A 26,835-nucleotide genomic window follows, 5' to 3' on the forward strand; every position below is an offset into this window, starting at 1 on the left:
GGGACCCGGCCCCATCGCTCTGCTCCCTGCGAACCCCTTGGCCTTGGAAATGCAGCTGCAAAACGATTTCTGTGGGGCGGGAACGGAGCCAGCCCCGGGCCTCACCCTGCTCCTGACACGTCTGGTGTTCTGAGCCTCCCGCCCTGGGGCTGTAATTTCCTGCGCCTAATCAGTTCCTTCTGCCCCGCATTAAGGGCCCCTCCCTCTCCCCCCCAGACCTCGGCAGGCAGCTCTCGGGGCCACTGGGAGACTCAGTTCCAGCCCCCTCCCTGGCTGCGTGCGGGGGGCTCAGTCCCCAGTTGCGGGGCAGGATCTGACCCCCAAGACGGCCCAGTGCTGTCTACGCCTATCGCTGCCAGCCATCGCTTCTCTGTACGGTGCCCAAGGGAGGGCGGGGCACCTCCCACAGCAGTGCCCTGAAGCGCTCACCCCTTCCGTGCTCCGGACACCGGGGGTGGCTACGTGCCCCCACATCTGGCCCCAGCACGTCGTGGGGTGCCCTGCCCCGTGAGTTCAGAGACGGCCACTTGGGGTCCTGGGGGGTTAATACCCCCGGCTGTGAGAGCCAGACTTAGCTGGTCAAAGACCAGACTTTGTGCAACAGCCCCTTGCCCGGGCTCCAACGCCAGGGCCTCCAGCGCCACCCTCTACCCCGGTGCTAAAGCAGCGGCGCCGTTCCGAGCTGTCCGCAGTAGGCTGTTATCCACCGGAGGCCCACGGGCTCTGCCAGGGAGCGACATTTACCCCCAGGGCTCACCAGCACCCATGGAAGCGTCCAGCAGCATCTGTGGGTCACCCAGCCGTGAGCTGGTCTGGGCCCATCGCTGGGGGGGGCACCGTCATGCTCCCTCCAGCACTGTCTCCCCCGCTGCCGGCACTGGGGCAGGGTGTGCGAGCTGCCCCCGTGGAGCCAGGGAGGGCTGGGGTGTGTCTCGCTGTACTTTGCTGAACGGATCCCAGCTGCCGCCTCCGGCATGGCGGGCAACCTGGAGCCAGCTGTGGGTCTGCCGGGGCCCAGCTGCTCTCCACGGCTGGGGGACGTCATCCAGAACGCGGCCGAAGCAGCTCCCAGGGCGGGAGGCTGGGCTGGGGGTCGGCAAGTAGGCCTGGAGCCTGCCCAGGAATGGGTGACTCCCCCGGGCTGACACGCCAGCCGCCTGGTCCTGTCCCGCCGAGGCTGGGTGTGAACGGGCTGGAGGGACGGGCGGCGGCCGGGACAGCACTTCCACAGCATCCATCACCGCGTGTGCCTGTTTCTGGGCAGGGGACTCGTGGGAAGGCCCTGGGAGTCCATCCCCCCACACTGCCCCCCAAACCTGCTATGACGGGGCACAGGCTGTCGCCCCCGCCCGCCCCCATGCAAAGGGCAGAAAGAACCGCAGCGGGCGAGAGGCGTCTGCTTCCAATTAGCCCCGTTCCCTCCCTTCGGAGACAGGAACTGAGGAAACCTGAGCACTCCTCAACCCAGCACGGCCCCCGCAGCCCGCACCTCCTCCACCCCCACTGTCGGCCCCCCATCTCTTCCCCCTGCCTCCCCTTCCTCTCCCCAGCCTCTCCCTGCCCAGTGACCCTGGCATCAGCATGGGCCTTCGCCAGCTAGGCCAGAGAGCCACCCCGGGAGCCCCCAGCCCCAATCCCCTGCCCAGGGATCCTGGCAGCCCAGGGCTCCCCTCCCCCCACAGCTCCTCCAGGATCTGCAGCACTGGCCCCAGCTGGTTTCCCGGGCATCAGGGCTCACAGCAGATGGCTCAGCCCCGCTCAGTGCTTGGCGGGTTCTTGGCTTAGCCCTGGACTGGGCAGGGGCCGCTCCCAGTCGCGGGGAGAGGCAGCTCCCAGCCGGGTAAGGGGTGAAAGGAGGGAGAAGCAAATGCCCCCACGAGGGAGAGTGGGGAACGCGCCCGCCCAGGATCAGCCTCCCACCCCAGTGGCCTCCCTGGCTGTCCCTGGGCCAGGGTGCTCGTGGAGCCCTGTGCCCCTTTTACTCGCCCAGCCCTCAGCTCGGCTTTATTTGGCTCCCAGACAGGGGCTCATGGGCTCCCGCCCTCCACATCTCACCCCCGGTCCCCCGAAGGTCTAGATGAATCCCTGGAGACACCCCCCAGCTTTGGGGAGCAACCCAGCCAGTGGTTCCCACGGAGATGCAGGGCGGCCGTTGACAGCTCACCCACAGATGTGGGCTGGAACCCAGGATTCCTGGGGCCTCGGGTCAGGAGGAGAAGCCAACCCTCACCCGGAGCCTCACTGGTGAAATCCAGCCGTGGCTCTGCGGTCAGATGTAGGGCGACGAAGCTGTGGTGCCCAGGGCTGCCACTCTGGTCCCCACAGAGTAGATGAGCCCTAAGGGTCCCTCTGAGACCCCCCAGCAGCCTGGCCCTTATACTGCTACCTGAAAGCAGAAATTGACCCCTTCCCACCCAGGGAGTGACAACACAGAGCAAGTGGGGAAACTGAGTCAGCTATATTTTGCATAAAAATATTACAAAAATTCCCACCTTCTCCACTGGCAGCTCCTGAATCTGCCATCCCTGGGCTCCCTGCAAACGGCGCTGCTGGTGCCCCCCAATCCCAACCCACAGCACCCCCTGCTATCCCAGCCCTGAGCCCCAACAGCTGCGCCAGTGCCCCCCAATCCTGACCCACACCCCTTGTTCCTCAGTCCCCCGCAAAGCAGGCGGCCAGTGAGGGGCTGGTTTTCTGATGGGGCCTAGAACTAGATTTGAACCAAGGTCCCTGGTGGCCTGCCACCAATTCACGAGCCCGCTGGGTCCCTCTTGAAAGTTGGTTGTACTGAGGACATCCCGGGACACGCACCAGCCACGCCTGGCGTCCTCCCGTCCCCAGGACGTCCGGCTGTTGTAACTGGCTAACGAGCCACGCGTGGTTTGCAGCAAGGAGCTGAGCCTAAACCTCGCTCCGAGCCGGGCGCCTTCGCCAAGAAAGCCGTCTGGCGAGCCAGGGCAGGCCAGGGCAGGGGCACCTGCACACAGTGAATAACTTCCTGCCGCTCGCAGCGCAACATCTGGGCTGGCACAACTGGGGCCGCGGGTTTCCAGCTGTGGTCAGCTGCAAAACCCTAACCCTTCATTATCTCCCCACACAGCCTGAGGAGGGCAACCCAGCCTGGGCCACATGCTCAGTGGGAGGGACTGCCAGGACCTGCCGGCTCGGGCATCCCTGGGGCGCTGGTGCTTCGGGGCTGGCCCTGCCAGGTGACCCCTGGCAGATTTTGACTCATGATATGAATTGTGGTAGTGCCCACAGGCCCCGAGTGAGACCACAGGGCATCGGTTGTGCCAGCACTGCAGTGACGTGGCCGAGATCGGGGCCTCACTGAGCCGTGCATTATCCCGATTTTACAGATGGGAACTGCAGCCCGGAAGGAACGGTGACTCTGGCATCCGGCCCACAGCCCCTCGCATCAGTCGCTCCATCATGCTGGTAACAAGGGGTGCACGGGGGGGGGAGGCGGTGTCTCTGATTCCCAGCTGCCTGAACCTTCCCCTCCGCACAAAAAACACCCCCTCACCCTGGCGTCCGGCCACGTGGGAGGCGTCCGAGGGGACTCTGGGCTCCCAGCTCTTCGCTTTCCTCCTGCACCTGCTCTGTGGAGAGGGCTCAGGGCTGCGGGGAGCGGAGCCGTGCGGGCCCCGCCAATGGGCCCTTCGGGGATATGCATCGGGGGACCCCAAAATGCAGCCTGGGGGCACCCCGAGCCCCTTGGCTCAGCCCTACTCTCTGGGTCCAGATCTCACCCTGAGTCAGGTTAGCCCCCAGGGGCAATAAATCCTGACTCTAAAGCAGCCCCTGCTTCTGGAACTCCAGCCCAGCCTCTCCCCGCACCTGGATCCCCCCCTGCAGTCCCTGGGCCAGACCTCCAGGGTCCCTGGGTGCCAGACGGTGCCTGGCTCTCGTGGGTGCTTGTCACCGGGAACGCGCAGGCGGCTGCGTGTGACCGGCTGAGGACATTCCGGCCATGCCCTGTCAATATTTGCCTCCTGGGTTCATCCAGGATGGCGCCAGTTGAAGCAGGGTCTGCATTCCTCTGCGGGGTGAGTTACTTGCCTCTCGGGGAAGGGGTGGATTAAACAGGCCGCCAGGCCCATGTTTGTTATTGTAGGGTTGCACAGGAGCACTGGGCCGCTGCACACAATGGCTTGTTTTTGTAGGGTTGCCACTAAGTGCTGGGGCTATGCTGAGCCACGCCCAGTGCGCCCTGCAGCAGCGTGTCCCATCTCCACTATCCATCCCCCCCCCAGCCCCTGCCCTCTCCCCACAGCCCAGCCCCCAGCTCTGGGAGGGGAGTGGTGTGTAGTGGTAAGAGCAGGGGGTGTTGGGAGCCAGGACTCCTGGGTTCTCTCCCTAGCTCTGGGAGGGGATGGGGGTTGGTGGGTTACAGCAGGGGGCCTGAGAGCTGGACTCCTAGGTTCCAGCCCTGCCCCTGACCTGCCGGCCCCCTTGGGCAGAACACCTTCCCCCCCCCCCCGCTAAGGGGAATGCTAGGTAAAGCCTGGGGCACCAGACCTGAAGGATGCATGCCCAGAAAGCCCTTGAATGCGCCCACCTTTCCGCAGGGCAGGAGGGGGAGTGTGGGCCGGGGAGGGGGGGGGCTGTGGAGCCAACGACCTCGTCAGACTCCCCATGACGGGGCTGCTGAGTCAGTCTTTCCCAGGCTGGCAGCTCCAGGGCCAGACAAACACCTGACGCCCACAGAGCAAGTGACGGGGGCAGGATCAAAGCCCCCACCCCCGGCAGGAAACTGCTCCCACAGCAGCCCCCGCTTCCTGGAAAGAGATCAGCAGCTGCCACGCGCTAGCGGATGTCCCCCCCCACTCCCCCCGCCCCCACAGGGTTCATGCCCTCCCGGGCTGTAGGAGGCCACGTGTGTCTTTCGCTTCCACTGACCCAGGGCGAGTTCAAGCAGAGCTCCTGGGACTCCGCGGCGGGGGCACGGAGCCGGGCACCGGGGCGCACACGCCTGCCTGCGTGCACACAGACACGTCTAGAGCGGGGCAGGGAAAGAGGAACTTGTGTCCGTGGTGCAGTAAATGGAGCCCTCCTGGAAAACTGCCCGACTCGTCACCCGTTTCTCACCCAAACGGAAAGCCCCAAACTGCCGCTACGGCTCGGCCCGAGATCGGACGGGGCAGGGCTGGGGAGAGCAGCGCTCTCAATCCCATCCCACTGAGAGCCTCCAAGGGGCACTTTATTACTGTCTGCACTAGGGGGGCACCTCCAGGTCCCACCCGAGAGCGGGGCCCCGTCGGGCTGGGTGCTGCAAGACCCCGACCGAGATCAGGGTCCCGTCGTGTCAGGCGCTGCCCAGCCTCCCGTTGAGAGCAGGGTCCTGACTGCTCCACGTACTGCCCAGACCAGGAGTGAGCCAGCCGCAGCCCCAAAGAGCTCCGGACTGACTAGACGAGGGGTTATTATCCCCATTGTACAGATGGGACCCAGAGAGACCCAGGGAGTCTGGGGCAGAGCTGGGAACTGAATCCTGGTCTCCAGAGTCCCAGCCCCCCCACTCCCCGCCCTGCTCCCTGCGCACCCTCGTACCTACGCGCCTCCCAGCGGTGCAGACTCTACAGGGACATGGGGACAAAAGGCACCTCACGAGAGGGAAAGCCGCCAGGGCATGGACCCCAAGTAGCCCCCCTGCCTGGGCATCTCCCCTGCCCCAGACCCGGTCTGGCCCTGCCTTGCGCCCCTGGGGAAGCGTTGGGCCTGGTTTCTCTCGATGCCAGGCTCCATCCTGCGTTGGAGGTGCCGATGGGATTCTGCCCCGCAGGGAAGGGCTGGGGGCTCCGTCCGGCCTGTGTTCAGGCCCTGGGGCACACAGACGTCCCCGGCTCCCTGGCTGACAGTGGGGGCTCAGGCAGAGTGGGGGTGTGGAGGGGCCCAGCAGATGAGTCACTGGGACCCAGTTGTGCCAGGGACTTTCTGTCTCCCCTTTGGCTGATTGAAGGCACATGTGCTAACCCCGCAGCCGCAGCCACTCACCCGCCTCCCCCCCAATCCCTCTGCCAGCGACCTGGGAAGCCCTGGCTGTGCAAAAGCCCCTCTGGTTCCACCCCCCACCTCCAGGCCAGCACTGCCAAGGCAGTGACTGTGTGTGTGTGGGGGGGGGAGGGGGGGTTAACCCTTCCCTGGCCACAGGACACAGACAGAAGGAAGAGAGGCTTTTGCAAGGGAAGCTGGGCTCCCTGCCCTGAGCAGACCCCCTTAGATCCCCTCCCTGGGGGGCTCTCCCCAGAGCTGCTGCCCTGTGGGGTCCTGGACTGGCACCCGGCGGGGGCGGGGTGGGTGTCTCTGTGTTTCCCATGGACACTGTCTGGGGTTTCTGTGCCCTCTCTAGCCCCCCACGCTGTGAGTCGGGGGATGCTGACAGGTCCCAGCTGCAGCTCTGCTGTGAGCCCAGGAGATAAACCTGCCAGGGAGTTACTGGGGGCAGGGGGGCGGCCCAGGCCATGCTCCCAGTTCCCGTCCCAGCCGGGCAGGGGGCCAAGAGGCTGATAATCAAAACAGCACCGAGGAAGGAAGAGGACCGTGGAGCTCGGACCTGGGCCGCTCGGCGGCTGATGCAGGGGTGGGGGAGCAGGCACGGACCCTGGCAGCACAGAAGGGGCACAGTTAACATCAGCTCTGGCAGACTCTGGCTCAGGCCCAGGATAACAGGGTGAGCAAGAGCCGGCTGGAACAATTAACACCGGCGTGGGGGAGGAGGCGGGAGGGGGGGCTCCTGGGCTGAGCCTGTCTGTGCCTAGTCCCACTGGCTGAGAGATGCGGGCAGGGTGAGCTCCCCATGGACATGCTTCCAAAAGGGACCAGCTCCCGAGGGGGGTGCGCCACGGTCTGCCCCCCGCCCATTCCCCCAGGCACTGGGGTCTCCCTGGGGCCCGACCCATAGCCAGTGGAGCCTTTCCCCGGCGAGTTCGGATCAGTCCCCAGGACTGGGGCTTCCAGAGCCTTGTCTGGGCTGTCCTGCACATCCAGGCACGGGCGAGGCCGTGTCCCGTCCCAGGGATAACGGGGCTGACTGCCTGGTTCCCTGGTGACACAGAGTCTGACCCCAGGCCTCTCAGCCCTTTCCGGCTCTGAGCGCTCCCGTCCCGTCCCGGTGGGAACACAGCTGAGCCGCCTTTCCCAGCTGCTGTTGCTCCTGGCTTCTGGGGACAGAGCCACAGGGGTTGGAGCCCAGGTTCCTCCCAGCCCCAGCTCACGCTATGCACCCCCCGCTGGGGCGGGTCCGGGAGCTCGGCCTTTCCATTTGCCATGAACGAAGCTGCTCATTTCCTCCCACCTGGCCCCTTTGATGGGCCAAACTGCGGTCCTGTGACTCCTGCCCTGCAGGCTCCCGGGCATCTTATCACAGCTGCGGCCCTGCCACCGGCCGGGGCCACCCACTTACCAGCTGCTCCCTCGGGTGCCCTGCGGGGAGGTTTCAAAGAGAACCCTGCTGTGATTTTCCAGCCTTGGGGGGAGAGCTTGGCGCTGGGAGCACGGCGGCCGCAGCGTTCCTCTGACGTTCTGCTGCCCCAGGGCCAAGCCTCCGGAACCCGCTTCCCCTTTCTGCACGCCGCCCGCCCCCAAACTGCTCCGGCAGCCGTCCCCGGCAAAGCCTTCCTTGCCCTTGGCTCCTGTCTTCCTTCGCCAGCAAAGCCCAGGCCGGCACCCTCATGCCACCCCAGAGCCGCACCTTGCAGGCCCGGGCTGAGCTGCCCCCCCCGCCAGGGCCCCACACTCGGGGCAGCCATGGCCTGTAAAGCTCCCCTGTAGGGGGCGCAATGCCACAGGAGGGCAACAGGCAGGGAACAGCCCCGCAGGGCTGGGGAGAACCGGTCCCTGCCGGCCAAGGGGCACTGGGTGCATTACGGTAGCGCCCGGAGACCCCGGCCCAGGCCGGGGGGGCCCGCCCCGCTCCTCGCAGCCTGCGCAGGGGGCGGGACCCAGCATCCCCTTTAGCGGATGGGACGATGCAGCACGGCGGGACGGGGATTCCCCTTCCCGTCCGCTCCCCCACCCCCTCCAGCCGGGGCGGAACCCAGGCGTCCGGGCTTCGCTTAGCCAACCAATGAGAGACCCGGGCCGCGGCCGCAGCTTGCGGGGGCCGGTCGGCCGTGCAGTGCCGTGCCGTGCGGTCCCTCCCCCCCCCCCCCCCCGGCCCGGCGGGGCGATCCGGCTCCTCCCTCGCCGCACGTGGGGCAAGCGGCGGAGTCGCAACCGGAGCCGAGCGGATCGGGATCGGGGCAGGACCCGCGGCCGGTAAGAGACCCGCTGCTCCGCGCTGGGGCGCAGCCCGCAGCCCGGCGCCGGGCGTCTCTTGCCCGCCTCCCTCCCCCCCCCCCCCCGTAGGCAGCCCCGAAGCCGGGCTGCTTCCTGCGCTTGGCTCGGAGACTCTCCCCTGTGCCAGGGGCTGGGAGCCCCTGGGCGGGTTGTACAGCGCCGAGCACACTGGGGTCCTGCTCCCCGGTCCCTGCCTGTCCGGCGCCCATCCCGAGAGGCCAGCAGGACCGGGGCCTTTTCCCAGGTGCAGGGTGTGACTTGTCTGAGTCCAGGCCAGGTCAGTCCCATCCTGCCTCTGCCCTGGTTGTGGCACCATGCTGGGGCGTGGCCGTGGCACCGCTGGAAAGCTGTAGTGCTCACCAGAGGTGGCTGCCCCTTGGTGGCAGCGGGTCACTGGCACGGGGCCATCCTGGGTGCGCAGCTCTTGGGGCCGAAGGAGACGCGCGAGGTGGTTACGGGGTTGCTGCCTGGTGGGCGCAAAGCTGGAGGGGGACGGCGAGTGGCCCGTGTTAAAGCACGCGCCACGCGCCACGCTTCTCTGGCCTCGCACGTCGATGCTGCGCCGGGCACAGACGACGCGTGGCTGTTGATCGTGGGGGGCACGTTCCGGTGACGTGCCGCAGGGGCCACGGCAGGGCAGGGCAGGGCATAGAAACCCTGGCAGAGATCGGGGGGGGGGAATGTGTCGCCTCTGTCGCCGGGCCCTGTTCACAAGTGCTGCCCGGCCCACGGGCAGGAATCGGGCACCAGACGTGGCCTGAATTTCCCCCAGTGCATGGCTGGAGTCTCCGCTGTCGGGGAAGTGCCTGTGCAGTGGGGACCTTATTCAGCCGGGGCCCCTCAGTCACGCCGGCGGGGTGAGCCGGGGGAGCAGCGCTGCCTGGTGCCCGCTGCGCAGGCTGTCCACTGCGCTCATCGCCCTGCCATAGGCGCTGCGCCTCCATCCCTAGTTTGCGCAGAGCTGAGCAGTTTTGGTATTTCCAGTTCCTCCCTCCCCCCATTTCTCCCTCCCACCCGCGCTGGGCCTGGGGCCTGGGCTCTGAGCTCTCTCTCCTACCCCCCAGGCTGCGTGGGGGTTACGGGCCCAGTCGGGAGCTTTTCCGTTGGCTTCCATGGTCTTTGGGGCAGGCCATCGGGAGAGCCACGCGTGGGCCAATTCCAGCCCCGTCGGCCACAGCCCGGCAGCGCAACCGCAGGTGGGTCTAATGAACGAGTCAGGGCCCCCCCCTTCAGCCTGGGGGCTGCCCCCGCCGTGCCCCGCCCTGGCTGTGATTCTCTGGGGCGCTGAGCGCCTGACCCAGCCAGACTCCTGGCCTTGGACGTCCGGCGTGGTCTGTAGAGCTCCCCCGGGGCGGGCAGGGGGTGTCTCTGCATGGGGGGGCAGCCCAGGGACGGACCCCCAAATGGCTGTTGCTACTGGGAATAAAGTGGGGGTAGGACAGTTTGCCGGGGGCGGGGAGGAAGCTGGGGCCACAGGCTGGGGGGAGGGGTGTCGCCAGGCGTGTACCAGGGATGGGCCTTTGGGGCTGAGCAAATCCTCCACTCGCCCCGGAGCTGCTTGCAGGGCCCCTGTCAGGTCAGACCCGGCCGGAGGTGCTCAGCGCGTGGCGGGATCCTGGCCCCTCGGGGGGAGCATTCTGTTGGCTCTGCTCACTCAGGATTCTCTGCGTCGGGTCCCCTCCGCAGCAGCGCCCAGACGGATGGTCTGAGTGGGCCCGCCCCCGCCCCAGCCCCCCCGCGAGACGCGGAGGAGGCGTTCCAGCTCTGTGAAGTCACCCCCCCCCCCCCCCCAGCGCCTGCCCCGGCTGCACAGGAAGCCTCTTCACGCCAATCGGCTGGGTAACAAAGCGACCCTTCAGTGCTCCGGCGGCGGGGGCGGTCATCCTTTAGCTGCCGTGGGGTGAATGTGACTCAGTGGGGCTGGGGGGGCCCAGGAATTGGTGCTGCAGCCCAGCTGGCTCAGGGTGCTGCCCTGATCCAGCCCCATTTGTGTGACGAGCTGGGCAGCCTCAGACCAGGGCCTAGGAAAGAAAGGGATAAAATGCCCTTGATCTGGCCCCCTGAGCAGAGGGCCCAGGGGCTGACGGCCATGGAGACGGGGGGCCTGGACCTGTTCTCTGGGGGCTGGAAGGGCCACGGAGACCAGGTTGGGGGCAGGGATGTGTGGACATGACATTCTCCCCCACAGGGCAGGGGGCTCCTAACAGCCCCATGGGCTTTAGCGGGCAGGGAGGTGGCCCCATGGCCCCCTCGTTACCAGGAGGAAGCAGTCCTACCCAGCTTCCATGGCTCTCCAACTCCCCGCTCCCACCATCCTGGCTGGTATGGGGCTGGGCCAGAGCTGTCTTCTTCCAGCTGCCCCCTGCCCGCATTAAACAGCGCAGGGGCTGGCACAGAACAGTGTTTGGGGGCTGTTCGCCCGGGTATTGGAGCCGCCAGTCCCCCAACGGCTGGTGAACGGGGCACGGCCCGTCCCTGCTGCCCTCCCTCTGCCCCCTTCTTTGACGCCACCTGCTAGGCCTCCCACGCGCCCTCTTGGGTGACACGGCTCCGGGCTGGCCCAGGGGAGCCACGCAGCTTCCAGACAAAGGGCGCGGGCACACCCTTGCGCTCCTACCCGGTCGCTCACGGCTGGAGGAGACCCTGGTGCCCCCTGACCCGCTGCGTCCCCATGGGGCTCTGACCCAGGCCAGGGGTGGGGGGAAGGGTTTGCACCAGTGAGGACAGGAAAGGCCCAGCTGAAGGACTGCTGGGAATGGGGACTTTGAGCCGCCCGGGGACCACGGCCCATGGGAGAGATGGCGCAGGGCTCCCGGCTGGGGCGGTGGAGGGCAGAGCCCCAATCGCAGGCTGGCCCCAGGAAGCTTGGCACGGAGATCCTGCCCCTGCAGGCGGCGGGAGCTGCTGAGCAGCGGAACCGGCTGCCAGTGGGCACGGCAGCTGCCCGGGGGCAGGCAGGGAAGGGCAGTGGGTGGCTGGGCACCAGGACCCGTCTGTGCTGGGGCGGCTCCCACTCTAATTGCAGGCCGGGCACACAGGCTGCCTTTGTTGCTTGGGGTTAATTGTCTAATTTTCCTGCCTGGGGCGCAGTGCGGGGGAAGGGGCAGCGTCCACAGCCAGCTCTCCCCGGCTCCCCGTCTGTGGGGGCTCCGTCGGGCCTTGCACTTTTCAGGAGAGTGGGTGGGCATCAGCTTATGTCCCAGTGGCCACCCTGCCCCGGTGCTTTACATAGGACACGGTTCAGAGAGAAACTCACTCCCCTACCGGCCCCAGTGCTGAGAACAGGGAAATCGCAGCGGAGGGAGGGGGAGGAGGAAAGGGGGAACCCGCCTGAGCGGCTTCATTCCTTCGAGCAGGATTGGTCTGAACCGCCTTGCTCCTTACAGCTCTCCCGGCCCCGGCTGGCTCAGAGCATAAAGGAAACTAGATTGAAATATTACAATAATCTCACAGGGAATCTGTGTGTGTGTGTGTGTGTGTGTGTGTGTGTGCGCGCGCGCGCGCGCAGCGCTGTATGCCCAGTGTGTGTGTGCGCACGCAGCTGTGTGTGCCCGGTGTGGAGATGTGAGTGTGCGTACGTGGTGTGCATGGCTCTGTGTGCGTGGCGCGGTGTGTGCATGGCTGTGCGTGCATGGCGGGTGGGTGTGGATGCTCGTGCATGGCTCTGTGCAGGGTGGGTGGCGCTGTGTGTGCAGGGCTGTGCCTGTGTTTTATGGATGTCTGTACATCTGGATGTGTGTGTGTGCATCCTCATGCCTCTGTGGGTGTGCACGTCTGTGCCCGTGTCCTGCCCGTCAGCGTGTGCAGGCCTGGCTCTGCCTGTGCCCACGTGTGCGGCTGTTAATTTGTGCGCTTCGGCCCACTGCTGTGCAGGAGGTGTGCACTCACGCTCCTGTGCTCCCGCGTCGGGGTGCAGGGCCCGCTCTGCTGGGACAGTTTCCTCAGCCCGTCCGCTCAGCACGTGGATTGTGCAAGAGAGTAACGGCCACCAAGACAGTTAGAGCAACGCCCTGACTTCTCCCCTGGCTGCCCGGCTGGGGTGCCCCAGGTCACACTCACTGGCTGTCATGCACTCGTGTGCTCCTTTGCACACTTGCATTTTCTTTCACCCTTCCCCCTGGTTTCTCCCCCCTACCCTCGGTGACTCATCAGCCCCAGAGCCCGGGGCTGGGACGTGCCTGGATAAGACTCTGGGCTCTCTCACCCCAAGTGGTTCCCCCAGGCGTCCTGGGCTGGGACACAATTCCCAGGAAGATGCCCCCCCTTCCAGCGCGGATGGGGCCCTGCCAGGCAGTGCAGCAGAAACCTGGCAGCTCACATCCCTCCCGCTTCACGTGAGTCATGGCAGCCGTCTGGCTCTGTGTGCGCGCGCCGCTGTGTGTGTGCACGTGTGCGTGGCTGCGTGGCTCTGTGTGTGTGCATGCAGCTCTGTGCACGCACATGGCTGTGTGTGTGAGGGCACGTGTGTGGGTGGGGGGGATACACGGGATGTGTAACTGGATCCTGGTGTCCGAGCAACGTCCCTGACTCTGCCTCCCCCCCACACCAAGACTGAGCCTCGCGGGTCATGTTGATTCTGGTTCTGCCCTTTGGATTTGTAACAACAGCTGACTGAGCGTGGGTGTGTGTGGGGCAGGGCTGGGGCTGTGGGGCGGGGCAGGAGTGAGGGGCACTGGCAGAGCTGGGGGGCAGGGCTGGGCTAGCTGGGGCTGGGGGGCAGGGGGAGCTCCCACGGTTCCTGCCTGTCACTGCCGAAACCTTTGCCATCCCAAGCCCTGGGTGCGGGGAGGCTGCAGACCCTGGCGTCGCAGCCAAGTTGCTCCCAAGCCGCTTCCTGCCACGTCCGGCTCCCAGAAGCCGAGGCCCCAGAGAAAGGTCCTGGGTGCATTCGGAGCGTTCTGCATAGCCCGGCCGGTCGCCCTGATGGACCTGGGGGGAGGCTCCTGTCTGGGCCGAGATGTTTCCTTCCCTGCCCTGGGAATCCCAAGCGAGTGCAGGGCCCTGCCTGGCATGGCCGGCTCCCGACTCTGGTTGCCCCGGCTGGTCACTGAGGATCTGGGGGGCCCCGTCTCTGGGTAACGGCCCAAGCTGGGTTGGACCAGGCAAGGTAGGACAAGCCCCTTCCCTTCTAGCCAGCCCGTCTCGACTCTGGCCTTCCCAGACAGACAGAGACCCACAGACGCCCTGGACCCGCCATCCTGCCCCGCTCATGTCTGCTGACAGGGGTCCCTGGCTAATGGCTGAGCTGTGGCTCTGTGTAACACTGGGGCCGGGGGGTTCTGCCCCAGAGAACTTTGCCCACTCCAGCCCCATGCTGTGGAGCCAGCCGCCTGCCACGAGCTGATCCGGTTGGGCCGTTGCTGTCTGTGGGGCTGGTGGCCTCTGTCTGGGCCCGGGCCTCTCTAAGGCCAGATGGGGAACAAGGCCCTCCTATGTGGGCAGGGCCGGCAGGCTCCAGGGAGCCGGCACAAGCCCCCTGTGTATCTCCTGCAGCTGCCTCGCAGAGGGCCAGGGAGTGGGGCCTGGCCTTGGTCCCTGAGCTCCTGGGATTAAGGCTAAACCAGACCAAAGAGCCCTTAAAGCCGTGTGGGCTGCGCTGCAGGGGGCCTCTGGGCTGCAGGGGGCCTCTGGGCTGCCTTTCCTGGGGAGACAACCGGGTCACGCCCACCCCTGCACGAGCTCTGATGCTCCCCAGGAGTGGGCTGAGAAGGCAGGGGAGCCCCATGTCTGGGAAATGCCCCTCTCCCCAGCCCCCGCATCCAGCCCCACCCGGAGACCTGAGGAGCTGGCTTCTGGGCCGATTCACATCCCACTGCAGCTGGGGCAGGGGCTGGGGGTCCCTGACCCACTGCCAGCACTGGAGAGCTGCGGGGGGTGCGTACCGGCTGGCTTTGCCATAGCCTGTCTCACCCGCTCCGTTGTCTCCTCCTAACGCGAGCTCTCCGAGGCAGGGCCGTTCTGTGTCTGCCCCAATCCCGGCCCAGGCCTCTGGCACCAGGGTCCCGACTGCCCCGGGAGCTGGGTGGCAGGAGTGATGTCAGAGGGGGGCTGGTAATGCCTGCAGGAGCAGGAGGAAGCAGGGCTGCGCCTGGCTGGGCTCTGTGCCGGGCACTGCCCATCACGCCTGTCTAGAGCAGAGGAAGCACGGCCCAGAGGTCAGAGCCGAGGCTGGGACTTGAGAGAGCTCCCTGCAGCCCCCGTGTGACTGGGGGCCAGTCCCAGCCTCTCAGGTCTGGCAGGCTGCCCTGTGGGGCACAGGGCGCCCATCCTCAGTAAAGCGGGGCAGACGAAGCAATAGATCGGAAGGAGGCAATTCTGGATTATTCCGTGTGTGATGGCAGTGCTAGGGGTCAGGGCCCCCGGCGCAAGGCGCTGCACATATATGTCATAAGGCGATGGTCCTGTTCTGTGCACAGCACACAGAGAAAGGGGAGAAAAATCACAACCCGCTCGCTGGGAGGTTGCGGCATAACATGACTTTATTGCTTAGAATTCAGAACGAGGACACCCAAGAACCCAAACCAGAGAGAGAGAAAACAGGCTGCTCTCTGGGAACGCCTCCTACCCACCCTGCTCTAGGCTGGCTGTTCCTGAGCTGACTGCTGGCACGCTTTGCCACAGAGCCCCATAGCCAGCAAGGAGGACCAGACCAGACTGCTTCCGCCCCCGCAAGCAACAGCTGGCAGTTCCAGCACTGTCTAGTACATCCTAGGTCCCTCCCCAGAACTTGCAATCGGAGGCTGAAGGCAAGATACTGGCACTGGGCCATCTAGCTCCTGCCGTGCGTGCCTGGATGCAGCTGCCAACAGCCTGGGCACCTTGCGTACCAGTGCAGCAGGGGCGCACCCCACAGCCTGAGCCTCTCCCACGGGGGGGGGGGAAGAGGGGGGCATCCCCTTTCTCTCTCGCTCCAGGGATCCCCCAGTGTCTCTGCATCCCTGACAACAGCCCGCATCGCCCGCCGGGCGCCTGTCCAGGGTGTCATCACCTCCAAGGGAGAACTGGTCTCTGCATTTCCTCTGAGCCTCCCCAGCCCTGTCTGGCAGCCAGGCAGCCGTGGGGTGTGTGCTCCCCTGCACCTCCCGGCATGGGGACGGTTGGGCCCCTGAGGGAGATGGGGCTCTGGGGGGGAGAAGGGCATGGTCACTGGAGAAAGGGGAATGCCGGTGTCCCAGGAGTGGGGGGCTGCTGAGGCCGGATGTCCTCTCCACAGCTGCCAGGGTTTCACCCACACGTCTATGCAAATTTCTGAGTGAGGTCATTAGTATATATTTGCCTAAATTAAGCGGATGGAATTCCAGGCACAGGGCGGGGGGAAGCACCTGAGCATGTTGGTGATGTGGGGAGAGGGGGTGGAGGAAGATGTGGGGGGGCTACTGGGGAGTGGGTGCTGGGGTCCCTAATGAGGCGGGGCACCCTGGGTGGCAGGTTGGGTGGGGTGCCAGGCTGTGGGGGGGGAGGGGGTGCTGGAGCCCCTGGAGGAAGGGAGGTAGGTGGGGGGGGCAGAGGGGGTCGCTGGGTGCTGCGAGCAGGGCCCGGCAGGGGGTGGCTGCGGGGGTGTCTGGGGGTGCGGGGGGACCCTGGGCGGGCAGCCCGCCTGCCTGGCTGTAGGGCCGGGCTGTGGGGGAGCCCGGCCCTATATGGGCCCCTCCCACCCCCGCTTGGGCCGCGCCGCGCGCTCCTGCCAGGCTCCGCCCGAGGTGAGCGGGACGCGGCCCCCAGCAGCGGAGCGGGCCGGGCCGGGCCGGGCCGGGCCAGCCTCTCCGCACGGAGGTTCGGGCCCCGCTCCCCGCTGGGAACGGCCGGGCCGGGCCAGGCTCCACCCGCCGGGGGCCGGCTCCCGCCCCGGGCGCAGCGAGCGAGGCGCAGCCCAGACGGAGCCGCGCGAGTCCAGGTGACGAGTCGCTCCGGGTGCGCCCCGGCCACGTCTCCGCCGCGCCTGGCTCGGGGCCGGGGAGCCCGGGCGCAGCGCCCCGCGTGAGTAGCCGGGCGCGCCGCGGGGACCGGCCGGAGCCAGCCCGCCCCCGCTTTGTTCTCCGCGCGCGGCGGGGACGCTGGGGCCCGGGCTCTGCCCGCGGGGCGGGGACGCTGGGGGGGCTGGACCCGCATCGTCAGCCCTGGACTCCGCCGCTCCTGGTCCTGGGCTGCGCTTTGGGACCCGCTCCGTGCAGGGGGCAGGGTTCCCCCCCGCCGTTCACCTCTGGCCACTGACTTGGCAGGGTGTGAAACGAGTTTGCTGGGTCTCCGCTCCTGGCTCCCGCCGGGGAATCCCGCCCCCCCGGACCCTGGAGCCCCTCCTGCAGCGGGCGAGGCCGGCACTGAAGAGCCTCCCCTCCCACCAGGGTATCTGCCTGCGGGTGGGGGCCATACCCCTTCTGGGGCCTGCAGGCCACCAGCCCCGCCCCCTCCACCAGTGCCAAGTAAGGGACCTGCTGCGTCCCACCCGTGACCCCCCCAAGTCTTCCCAAACCCACAGGGCCCACGGGCATTATTGCTGGTCAGGGGCTGCCACCCTCCCCCACTCCTCCATCACTGCCTGGCAGGAGCTCCTGGTTGGGCAGCCACCCCCCATCCCCCTGTGTCATGCCATCCCCTCACCGTGGGCCGTGCTGAGCCAGGCCCCCCACCCCCCACTTTTGGGGCAGAGCTCTGGGGAGGCCAAGGACTGAGCATCAGGAAGCCCCTCCAGGAGCTGTGGCTAGGCTGCCCCAGCACCCTTCTCCAGCACAGTGCCCCCTCCTGGCTGCTGCCCAAACCCCTCTTCCCAGCCCAGCAGGATCAGGGCCCTTGTGAGAGCCGTGTGACCCCAGCAGATCTAGGCAGATATTCCTCTCCCCACCAGACACTGGGCAGGCCAGGGCTCTGGGAAGCCAGTCGTTGGGTTCCTTCCCCATGGGTGCCATTGAGCCTGGGTTGTGCAGGGGAGTCCCCTCTTGTGGGGAATGGCTGGACTGGTGCCTGAGGGGGGACTGGCAGAGCGGAATCAGAGACCTTGGCTGGTTCAGGAAGGTGGGGAGCCAGGAAAAGAAACCAGGAGTCCTGGCTCCCAGCCCCCCTGCTCCAGGGGGCCCTAGACCCGGCTCCTTCATGGTTCTGCTTTAACATGAGGCAGTCAAAGGTGCAGCTATTACTGTCTGTTTCAGGATTTTTTTCTGAGTCATCTGTGCCCTGTGGTATAAGCCACCAGCTCCAGGAGCTGCAGCTCCCGCAGCGCTGGTGAGGATTGTTTCTCTGTATCCTCTCAAGCCCACACTGAGCCGGGGGCCCCCACTGCGCCAGGTGAGATGCGAGTGGCTGAAGGGGAGGTGCTAAGGGAGGCAGAGGGGTGTGTAGACGAGACCTTCTGGGACACACACACCCCACTGGCTGACAGCCTCTGTGCTGTTGAGGAGGGTGGAAGTCTTGGGGAGGGAGAACATCAAAGTGGAGCCAGGGAAAGGATCCCCTCCATCCAGATGATGCCAGGGTATCCTCTCGCACTGAGGATGCCCCTCCAGCAAGACTTCCAGGCAGAGGTCTGTGCAGTGCTACGGAGGAGCTGGTGGTCGTGGTACATGTAGGTACCGGTGACCTAGGGAAAGGTAGGAGAGAGGTCCTGGAGTCCAAATTCAGGCTGCTAGGAAGGAGATGCAAGTCCAGGACCTCCATGGTAGCATTCTCTGAAATGCTTCCAGCTCCGCGCGCTGGGCCAGTTGGACAGGCAGAACTGCAGGACCTCAGTGCGTGGCTGAGATGCTGGTGTAGGGAGGAGGGGTCCAGGTTTATTAGAAACGGGGGAATATTTTGGGCAAGGAGGAGCCTGTACAGGAAGGCTGGGCTCCACCTAAACCAAAGCGATTGCTGGCATGTCGAATTGAAAAGCTTATCAAGGCGTTTTAAACTAAGGGCTGGGGGAAAGCCGCCAGGTGCCGAGGAGCACACGGCTCGGACAGACGCATCCCTGAGGGGAGGATTTATTAGCCGGGATGCTCTGTATCCTAGCGATATGAGAGGATACAAGCTGATAAAGTGCAGGTAGGAGGTGAAGAGGAGCAGTCAAAGGAAAAGAATGACGTTCAGTTATGTCACATGAAGGCAGGCATCTAAATATTGACAAGTTTGAGAAGTGCTTGTATGCAGATGTTAAGACGTCTAAATGCTAAGATGGATGAAGCTGAGTGCCTGGTATTCAGTGAGGACATTGACACAACAGGCATCACAGGAGCTTGGCGGAATGATGATAATTAATGGGACATGATAATACCAGGGTACAACATAGCCGGGACCCACAGAGTAGGTCGCACTGGTGGGAAAGTGGCACTGTATGTGAAAGAAAGCACAGAGTCAAACATAGTAAAAATCTTAAATGAATCCAACTGCCATAGCATCTGTATGGCTGGAAATCCCATGCTTGAACAGTAGGCGTGTACGGCTGACCACCTGCCCCGGGTGGCAATTGTGAAATGCTCAGGGAGGTTAGAGAAGCTACAAAAACAGAAAACCCAGTAGTAATGGGGGATTTCAGCTATCCCCATATTGTCTGGGTTCATGTCGCTAGGACGGGATACAGAGATAAAGGTTCCAGACACTGTTAATGACGGCTTCTTGGAGCAGCTAGTCCTGGAAGCCACAAAGGAAGAGGCAATTAATTCTTGACCTAGTCCTAAGTTGCACACAGGATCTGGTTCAAGGAATGAACATAGCTGAACTGCTCGGTAACAGTGGGCATAATGTCATTGCATTTAACATCCTTTAAGGGGGGAAATACCCCCAAAAAACCCATCACAGCAACATTTAACTTCAAAAAGGGGAACTACACAAAAATGAAGAAGATAGCTAAATGGAAATTAAAAGAAACATTCCCAAGAACGAAATGCCTGCAAGCTGCATGGAAACTATTTAAAATCACCCTAAAAGAGGCTCAAAAAAGGTACATACACCCTAAATAAAAAAATAGTCAGAGGACCAAAGAAATGCCAGCATGGCTAAATACCAAAGTAAAAGAGGCGGTTAGAGGCAAAAAGGCATCCTTTAAAAATTGGAAGTCAAATGCTACTGAGGAAAACTGAAAGGAGCCTGAACTCTGGCGAGTCAAGTGTCGAAGTATAATGAGACAGGCCAAAAAAGAATGAGAAGAGCAACTAACAAGACACAAACTGAGAATAGGTTTTTTTAAGTGCATCAGAAGCAGGAAGCCTGCACTGGGCGATCGAGGTGCTAAAGAAGCACTCAAGGAAGCTAAGGCCATTGCAGAGAAGCTAAATGAATTATTTGCATCTGTCTTCACGGCCGAGGACGTGAGGGAGACTCTCAGACCTGAGCCATTCTTTTAGACAACAGATCTGAGGAGCTGTCCCAGATTGAGGTGTCCGTAGGGGAGGTTTTGGAACAACCTGATCAGTTAAGCAGTCCAAAGTCACCAGGACCAGATGGATTCACTGAAGAGTTCTGAAGGAACTCAAATATGAAACTGCAGAACTACTAACTGTGGACTGTCACCTGTCGCTTCAGTCAGCCTCTGACCCAGACGCCTGGAAGGGAGCTAATGTGATGCTGATTTGTTTTTTAAAAAAAGGGCTCCAGAGGCGATCCTGGCAATTGCAGGCCAGTAAGCCTAGCTTCAGTACCAGGCAAATGGGTTGAGAGTGTAGTAAAGAACAGAATTGTCTGGCACATGGACGAACACAGTATGTTGGGGAAGAGCTAAGATGGCTTTTGTAAAAGGAAATCATGCCTCACCTATCTACTAGAGTTCTTTATGGGAGCCAACAAACGAGGACAAGGTGATCCAGTGGATATTGTGTGCTTGGACTTTCAGAAAGCTTTTGACAGTCACTTACCTGAGCCTCTGAAGCAAAGTGAGCAGTCATGGGATAAGAGAGAAGGACCTCTCTTAAATAGTAGGTGAATAGTGGGGTCTCCCAGGGGTCTGTCCTGGACCAGAACTGTTCAACATATTCAGAAATGATCTGGAAAAAGGGGTAAACAGGGAGGCGGCAAAGTTTGTAAATGATACAAAACTACTCAAGACAGTTAAGTCCAAAACTGACTGCGAAGAGTTTCAAAGGGATCTCACAAAACTGGGTGACTGGGCAACAAAATGGCAGATGAAATTCAGCATTGATAAATGCAAAGTGGTGCACATTGGAAAACAGCATCCCAACTATACATAGAAAATGAGGGGGTTTAAATTAGCTGTTATCACTGAAGAAAGATCTTAGAGTCGTTGTGGACAGTTCTCTGAAAACATCCACTGCATGTGCAGCGGCAGTCAAAAAAACTAACAGGATGTTGGGAACCATGAGGAAAGGAATAGATAATAAGACAGAAAATATCATATTGCCACTATATAAACCCTTGGTATGGCCCCATCTTGAATAGTGGGTGCAGATCTGGTCGCCCCATCTCAAAAAAGATATATTGGAATTGGAAAAGGTGCAGTGAAGGGCAACAAAAAGGATTAGGGTTACGGAACAGCTTCCATATGAGCAGAGATTAAAAAGAGTTGTATTGTTCAGCTTAGAAAAAAGATGACGGGGGTATATGATGGAGGTCTATAAAATCATGACTGGTGTGGGGAAAGTGAACATGGATGTGTTTTTTTCCCCCTTCACATAACACAAGAAATTAATAGGCAGCAGATTTAAAACAAAGCTAAAGAAGTATTTCTGCACACAACGCACAGTCAACCTGTGGAACTCATCGCCAGGGGATGCTGTGAAGGCCAAAATTATAACTGGGTTCAAAAAAGAACTAGCTATTAGCCAGCATGGTCAGGGACGCGACCCCATGCTCGGGTCTCCCTAGCCCTCTGACTGCCAGAAGTGGGACCGGGCGATGGGATGGATCTTTGGACAACTGCCCTGTTCTGTTCATTCTGCCGCTGTCAGAGCCAGGACACTGAGCTAGATGGACCGTTGGTCTGACCCAGCGTGGCCGTTCTCATGGGCGCTGCACAGACCCCAGCTGAGATCAGGGCCCCATTGTGTGGTTGTGCACAGACCCCCAGGGAGGGACGGTCCTTGCCCTCCAGAGCTCACAGTCTAACTAGACAAGGGGGCCAGAGGAAAGAGGCTCAGAGAAGGGCAGGGACTCACCCAAGGTCCGTGGCAGAGCTGGGACTAGAACCCAGGTGTCCTGACTCCCAGCCCCCACCCTGCCTGCTGTGCTCAGAACCAGGGACCCCTCTTGTGGTGGGCCAGGCCTGTCGCTGGTGTCAGCTGGCCCAACACCCGCGCCGGGGGCCGCACGACGCCATCGACCCGAGAGCAAACCTGGCCCTGTACGTGAACGGAGCCGCCGGCACGTTTCCAGCCGAGCGTCAGTGCGACACGGGGGAGGGCGGCACAGCTCCCCCGGCCCCCCTCCGTGGGCCCTGTGTGCCGAGCACAGAGCCGGCTGCCAGATGTGCGCTGGACGGGGGGTCCCTGCTGGGGGGGACGGGCTCTGCGCTGGGACAGGAAGCTACGGTAGCAAAGGCAAACAAGGGTCCCCCAGGCGCGCGGCGGAACACTTTTTCTGCTCCCAGCTGGCTCCCCATCCTCAGCTCGTGGATGGCTGCGCCTGCAGGGGACGCACTGCGGCTGGGAGAACGGTGACCGGTCCCTCGTGAGCCGGCCACGCCGCTGCCCGGTAACGAGAGAACCGAGGGGCTGCCCAGCGGCCTGTTAACCTGCAGCGCTCACCTCTGCAAGGTGACGTCACTCGGGCGAGGTACTCCGTGCGTTTGGACAGGTCAGGGGCTCTTAGCCTTCCGCCTCCTCTCCTTGGCCGGCTGGTGCCCGGCTGCATGGCGGCTGCCCGGCAGGGGTGTGGAGCTGCTGGCAGTGCAGAGTGCAGGACGGATGGACAGACGAGGGCCAGGTGGGGGGACGGTGGGAGATGGACGGATACAATGGGCGGGGGATAACTGGGAGGGACACCAGAGAGGGATGGGGGGCTGGATACCAGGGCTGGCTGGGTAGAAGAAGGGATACGGGAGGGAAGGATGGATAAGGATAGCCAAGAGGTCCAGCCTGCTGTCTCTGAGGTCTGACCCCCTTCTCTGTGCCTCTGCCCCCAGGTGCGCCCGCATGCCCCTGCATGGGAGTGACGGTGCCATGGGCCGTGCCCCGTGACGCGGCGCTGTGACCGGGGGCGGCCTGTGGGCAGCCATGGGGAGCATCTACAAGGAGTACTTCAACCCGCAGAAGATCCGGGAGCACTACAACTACACCAAGGAGCTGACGGACAGCCCGGTGGCCCCGTGGCGCAGCGCCATCTCCATCGCCATCATCGCCCTGTGCTGCCTCATCGTGCTGGAGAACCTGCTGGTGCTGGTCTCCGTCTGCCGCAACAAGAAGTTCCACTCGGCCATGTTCATCTTCATCGGCAATTTGGCTTTCTCCGACCTGCTGGCCGGCCTGGCCTTCATCGCCAACGTCCTGCTCTCGGGCCGCAACACCTTCCGCCTGACGCCGGTGCAGTGGTTCGTGCGGGAGGGCACGGCCTTCGCCACGCTGGCGGCCTCGGTCCTCAGCCTGCTGGCCATCGCCATCGAGCGGCACGTGGCCATCACCAAGGTGAAGGTGTACAGCAGCGACAAGAACTGCCGCATGGTGCTGCTGATCGGGGCCTGCTGGGTGATCTCGGCCACCATCGGGGGCCTGCCCATCATGGGCTGGAACTGCATCGGCCTCCTGGAGGACTGCTCCACCGTCCTGCCGCTCTACTCCAAGCGCTACATCCTCTTCGTCGTCAGCGTCTTCACCACCATCCTGCTCTCCATCGTGGTGCTGTACGGCCACATCTACTGCATCGTCCGCTCCAGCCACGCCGAGATCGCCGGCACGCAGACCCTGGCCCTGCTCAAGACGGTCACCATCGTGCTGGGGGCCTTCATCGTCTGCTGGCTGCCGGCCTTCATCATCCTCTTGCTGGATACCTCCTGCGCCATCAAGGCGTGCCCCATCCTCTACAAGGCGGACTACTTCTTCGGCTTCGCCACCCTCAACTCGGCCGTCAACCCCGTGATCTACACGCTGCGCAGCAAAGACATGCGCAAGGAGTTCCTGCGTGTCCTGTGCTGCTGGGGCATGGCGGGGCGCGGCAAGCCGGCCGAGCGCTGCATGGTGCCGCTCCGCAGCTCCAGCTCCCTGGAGCGCTGCACCCAGAAGCACGACTTGCCCACCTCGCCCATCCTGCGGGAATGCACCACCTCGGTGTGAGGAGGACCCGGACGCAGGGCGGGCGCTGATTGGTACGAAGGGATCCCGGCGGGGCGCCGGGGCACGCCTGCAGCCGGCTCTCCCACACGCAGCAGGAGGCTGTGGAGAGCGTCTCCACTAGGGGAGGGAGGGGAACTTCCAGCTCCTGACAATCCGGTTTGCGTAATCCTGCCGGGATCCTGCCTGCTCCCATCACGGCCTCACCCACCGCACCTGGCATGCACCTGGGGGCCGGGCGGAGGCTGCCTTGCTGTGTGCATGCTGGCCCAGGGGCCTTTCTGGCAGATGCCCTGCCCACTGGGAGCTCCGCTCCGCCCTGGTCCGTCTGCGGGGTGACTGCCATCTGCCCTGCTGGGGTGGAGGCCAGCGCGGGGTTTGCTGCACTCCAGAATCCCTGCTGGCCCCTGCGGCTCCCCAGCAGCGCCGGCCCAGCCCTGGGGGTGCAGGGGTGGCTGCGCACAGTCAGGGCCAAGCCTCATTTCCCCATGTCAGCTGCGGGTGTCGGGCACCTGCACCGAGCCTGGCGCCCCCGCAAGGCTCCCCGGCGCCCAAGTGGGGCTCAGTGCACTGCAGAGGCGGGATGAGCCGGGGTCCTGCTCGCACGCAGCCCCCCGGTCACTCTTCGCCCCCAGGGGGTGTGCAATTGAAACGCAGCAGAGCTAAGGCTGTGGCACCCTGGCCAGCTGACCTGTGGTGGGAAGTGCTCCCACAGCAGCAAGGGGGCCAAGGGCACAGCTGTGCTGTCCATCCGTCCGTCCCTCCCCAGCTCTCTCTCCCCCCTCCCTGCAATCTTTCTGTGCATTTCCATCCCTGTCTATCTTTCTGCCCCTCTGTCTAGCCAATGCCTCGCTCAACAGGCAGGTCTGTTTGCTGATTGTCTTCAGTTCTGTGTAGCTGTCTGTCTGTCTGTCTGTACCCACAGTATCTAGCCATCCACCTGTCTGTCTGTCTGGGTCCTTCTCTGGCCCTGCTCACCACAGTCACGGTGCGCCCAGACCCCAGCTGCTGGGGGACCGGGGCTAGATTTCTCCAGGGGCCAATGCCTCTGGCAGGGAGGGACTCCTCTGCCTGCCCCGCTGAGCCTTGGAAAGAGACATGTGAGTGCGGGGTGTGTGTGTGTGAGATGCGCATGGTGTGTACTCTGTCTGCAACGTCTATGTGCAGACTGTGTGTGCAGTGTGTGTGTCTAGTGTGCAGTGTCTGTGTGCTGTGCAGAGTGTGCGTATGCAGGGGGTGTGTGTGGTGTGCAGCATGTGTGTGATATGCAGCATGTATGTATGCAGAGTGTGTGCGTCTGCCTGCCTGTCTGTGGGGTGCAGTTTGGGTGTGTCGCTCTCACGCACCCCCCTGTAGGCCAGCTGCCCCCCTTGGACCAGGCCAAGGCTGTGCCGCCCAGTGGGTCTCTGCTCCCCCGGCACTGCAGCCCCACCCTCGGTTGCAGCGTGGGGCAGGGGCATTGCCTGGCTTGGGGCCTTCACTGGGTGACCTGGGCCGGGGCAGGGGGCGGCTCTTGGCGGGAGGGTGCTGCGCGGGCGTGTCCCCTGCTGGGCCGCAGCTGGGAGAATGAATCACAGCCCGATGTGCAGCAACGTGTCAGGGAGGCGAGGGCAGCGTTTTTATGAATGAGAAGGAAAGGCGGGCGTGGGAACGACAGCCCTTCCGAGCACAGGGGGGGTGGGGGGGCAGTTAAGATTTTATTTTAAAATAACCCGCTGCCCCCGCCCTCCCGGCACAGTCTGCGCCCTGGCCCCCTCTGGGCATGGGTGCCAGCAGTGCCCCGGCCGTGAGCTCCACCTCCCGGAAGCTGAGGATGTTTGTGCAGTTGTGCGGTGTGTGTTTGTGGTGTGTGAGGATGTTCGTGCAGTTGTGTGGTGTGTGTCTGTGGTGTTTGTGCCCTGTGTGTCTGTGGTGTGTGAGGATGTTTGTGCAGTTGTGCGGTGTGGGTCTGTGGTGTGTGTGTCCGATGGTACGCTGAGCCAGCCCAGGCTGCTCTGACCCCCTTTCCCGTGGCAGGTTTCAGACCTGTCTGCGTTTCTCCAGCCTTGGCCGAGCCGGGAGCAGGCCCTAGTCCGGGAGCAGCCCCCGGCCCTGGGGGGAGCCATGGTGCCCCTTGGCCAGGCCAGGACCTGCCAGCCGCTGGGCGCTCTCTGGAGTCAGCGGAGCCACGCCTGGTGCCTGCCAGCATCCGCCCGGCTCTGCCCGGATTCTGCTCCCGGTGCCCTGGGGAGTCCCTGGCCGGCCCCTCCTCACGCGCCCAGTGATGCTCAGCGCGGTCCCTGCCCGTGGGGCCCTGGGACGCCATGGCCGGGCAGGCTCCCTGCGGGGTGGCACGGGGGGCGCGGTGCCATGGCCGGGCAGGCTCCCTGCGGGGCTGGGACCTGTTTCTTTAGTGCATGCACAGCACAGGGCTGGGGGGGACGGAGCAGAGGGCCCCCCCCCCACGGAAACACTACAGGAGCCACAGCCCCCGGGACTGGCCCCTCAGGCCCCTGCTGTACAAATGGCCCCGGACCACGATCCAGCCTATTAAAAGGTTACTTGTGTAGCGGCTGCCTGTGCGTCTGCTTCCTGCCCTGCCGTGCCCCCCACGCCTGCTGTGGGGTGAAGTGACCCCCCCCCGCACTCCCTGCATGCAGGGCCCTGGCCCCCCTCAGTGAGAGCTGCACGGGGGGGGGGGCCGGGGGGTCGTTTAACGGTTTCAGTTGCTGCATAAAGCCAGGAGCAGGTGTGAGGGGCGGGGGGAGAGATTAGTGCTGGGGGGGCAGTCCCAGGGTGAGGGGGGGCAGGATCGGGGGGGGGGCGGGGCCCTGTGGTCAGGCCGCTTCCCCTCCCGGTCTGATTCAGCGCTGACGACTGCTGTTCTGGTTGCCGTGGAAACCTGGGTCCCAACCCTCCCCCCCAGCTGTTGCCACATAAGCACCAGGCACCGGCGAGTGGTGGTGGGGGGGGCGGCCTGGGCCCCCCAATCCCCACACCCGGCAGCAGCCAGGCCGGGGTAGCAGGGGCTGCGGGTCGGGAGTGAGGGGCTCCGAGGGGCCCTGCCAGACTTGCCCCCGTCGCTCGGGGCTGGCCGGGCTCCCAGCAGGGCAGGTTTTCCAGGCCCGGGCCCGTTGGGCAGAGCAGCTGGGAGCTCTCCTGGCTCCGGGGGCTGCATGGCTAGGGCCGTGACCCGGCTGGCTGGAGCCGCTGGCTCCGAGTCCGTCCTCTGCTTTCTCAGAACAGGACGTTTCAGACCCAGCGTCGCTTCCTGTGGATGCCCCGGGGACCCGCTGGGCGGGGCGGGGGGGGCAAAGCTGGGCCGAGGGACCCTGCACCGTGCATCTGCACCCGCTCACCGGGCTCTGCCTGGCCTGGCTGGGCCCCTCCTGCT

At 64.0% G+C, this 26,835-nt stretch overlaps 1 protein-coding gene across 6 annotated transcripts; it reads left to right on the plus strand.

Moving 5' to 3' along the window:
* Nucleotides 1–6,533: 6,533 nt before the first annotated feature.
* S1PR2 (sphingosine-1-phosphate receptor 2) lies at nucleotides 6,534–26,795 on the plus strand. 6 transcript variants are annotated; one of them, XM_067560625.1, is made up of 3 exons: nucleotides 15,913–16,257; nucleotides 17,424–17,559; nucleotides 22,322–26,795. In XM_067560625.1, exon 3 carries the CDS (start codon nucleotides 22,413–22,415, stop codon nucleotides 23,463–23,465), a length of 1,053 nt encoding a protein of 350 aa, XP_067416726.1. In that variant the 5' UTR covers nucleotides 15,913–16,257; nucleotides 17,424–17,559; nucleotides 22,322–22,412; the 3' UTR covers nucleotides 23,466–26,795. The 6 variants fall into 6 exon arrangements, with proteins under 6 accessions (XP_067416730.1, XP_067416727.1, XP_067416726.1 ...); XM_067560629.1 differs by lacking the exons at nucleotides 15,913–16,257; nucleotides 17,424–17,559 and adding an exon at nucleotides 6,534–6,673; XM_067560626.1 differs by lacking the exons at nucleotides 15,913–16,257; nucleotides 17,424–17,559 and adding an exon at nucleotides 8,189–8,259.
* The last annotated feature ends 40 nt before the right edge of the window (nucleotides 26,796–26,835 follow it).

Source organism: Emydura macquarii, unplaced genomic scaffold (assembly GCF_026122565.2).
Source record: "Emydura macquarii macquarii isolate MOO-44397 ecotype Brisbane River unplaced genomic scaffold, CSIRO-AGI_Emac_v2 contig_2292, whole genome shotgun sequence".
Classification (NCBI taxonomy): Eukaryota; Metazoa; Chordata; order Testudines; family Chelidae; genus Emydura; species Emydura macquarii.

Bases quoted from the DNA above. Each gene is read 5' to 3' on its own strand.
- S1PR2 (XM_067560629.1), top strand. From the start codon at position 22,413: ATGGGGAGCATCTACAAGGAGTACTTCAACCCGCAGAAGATCCGGGAG.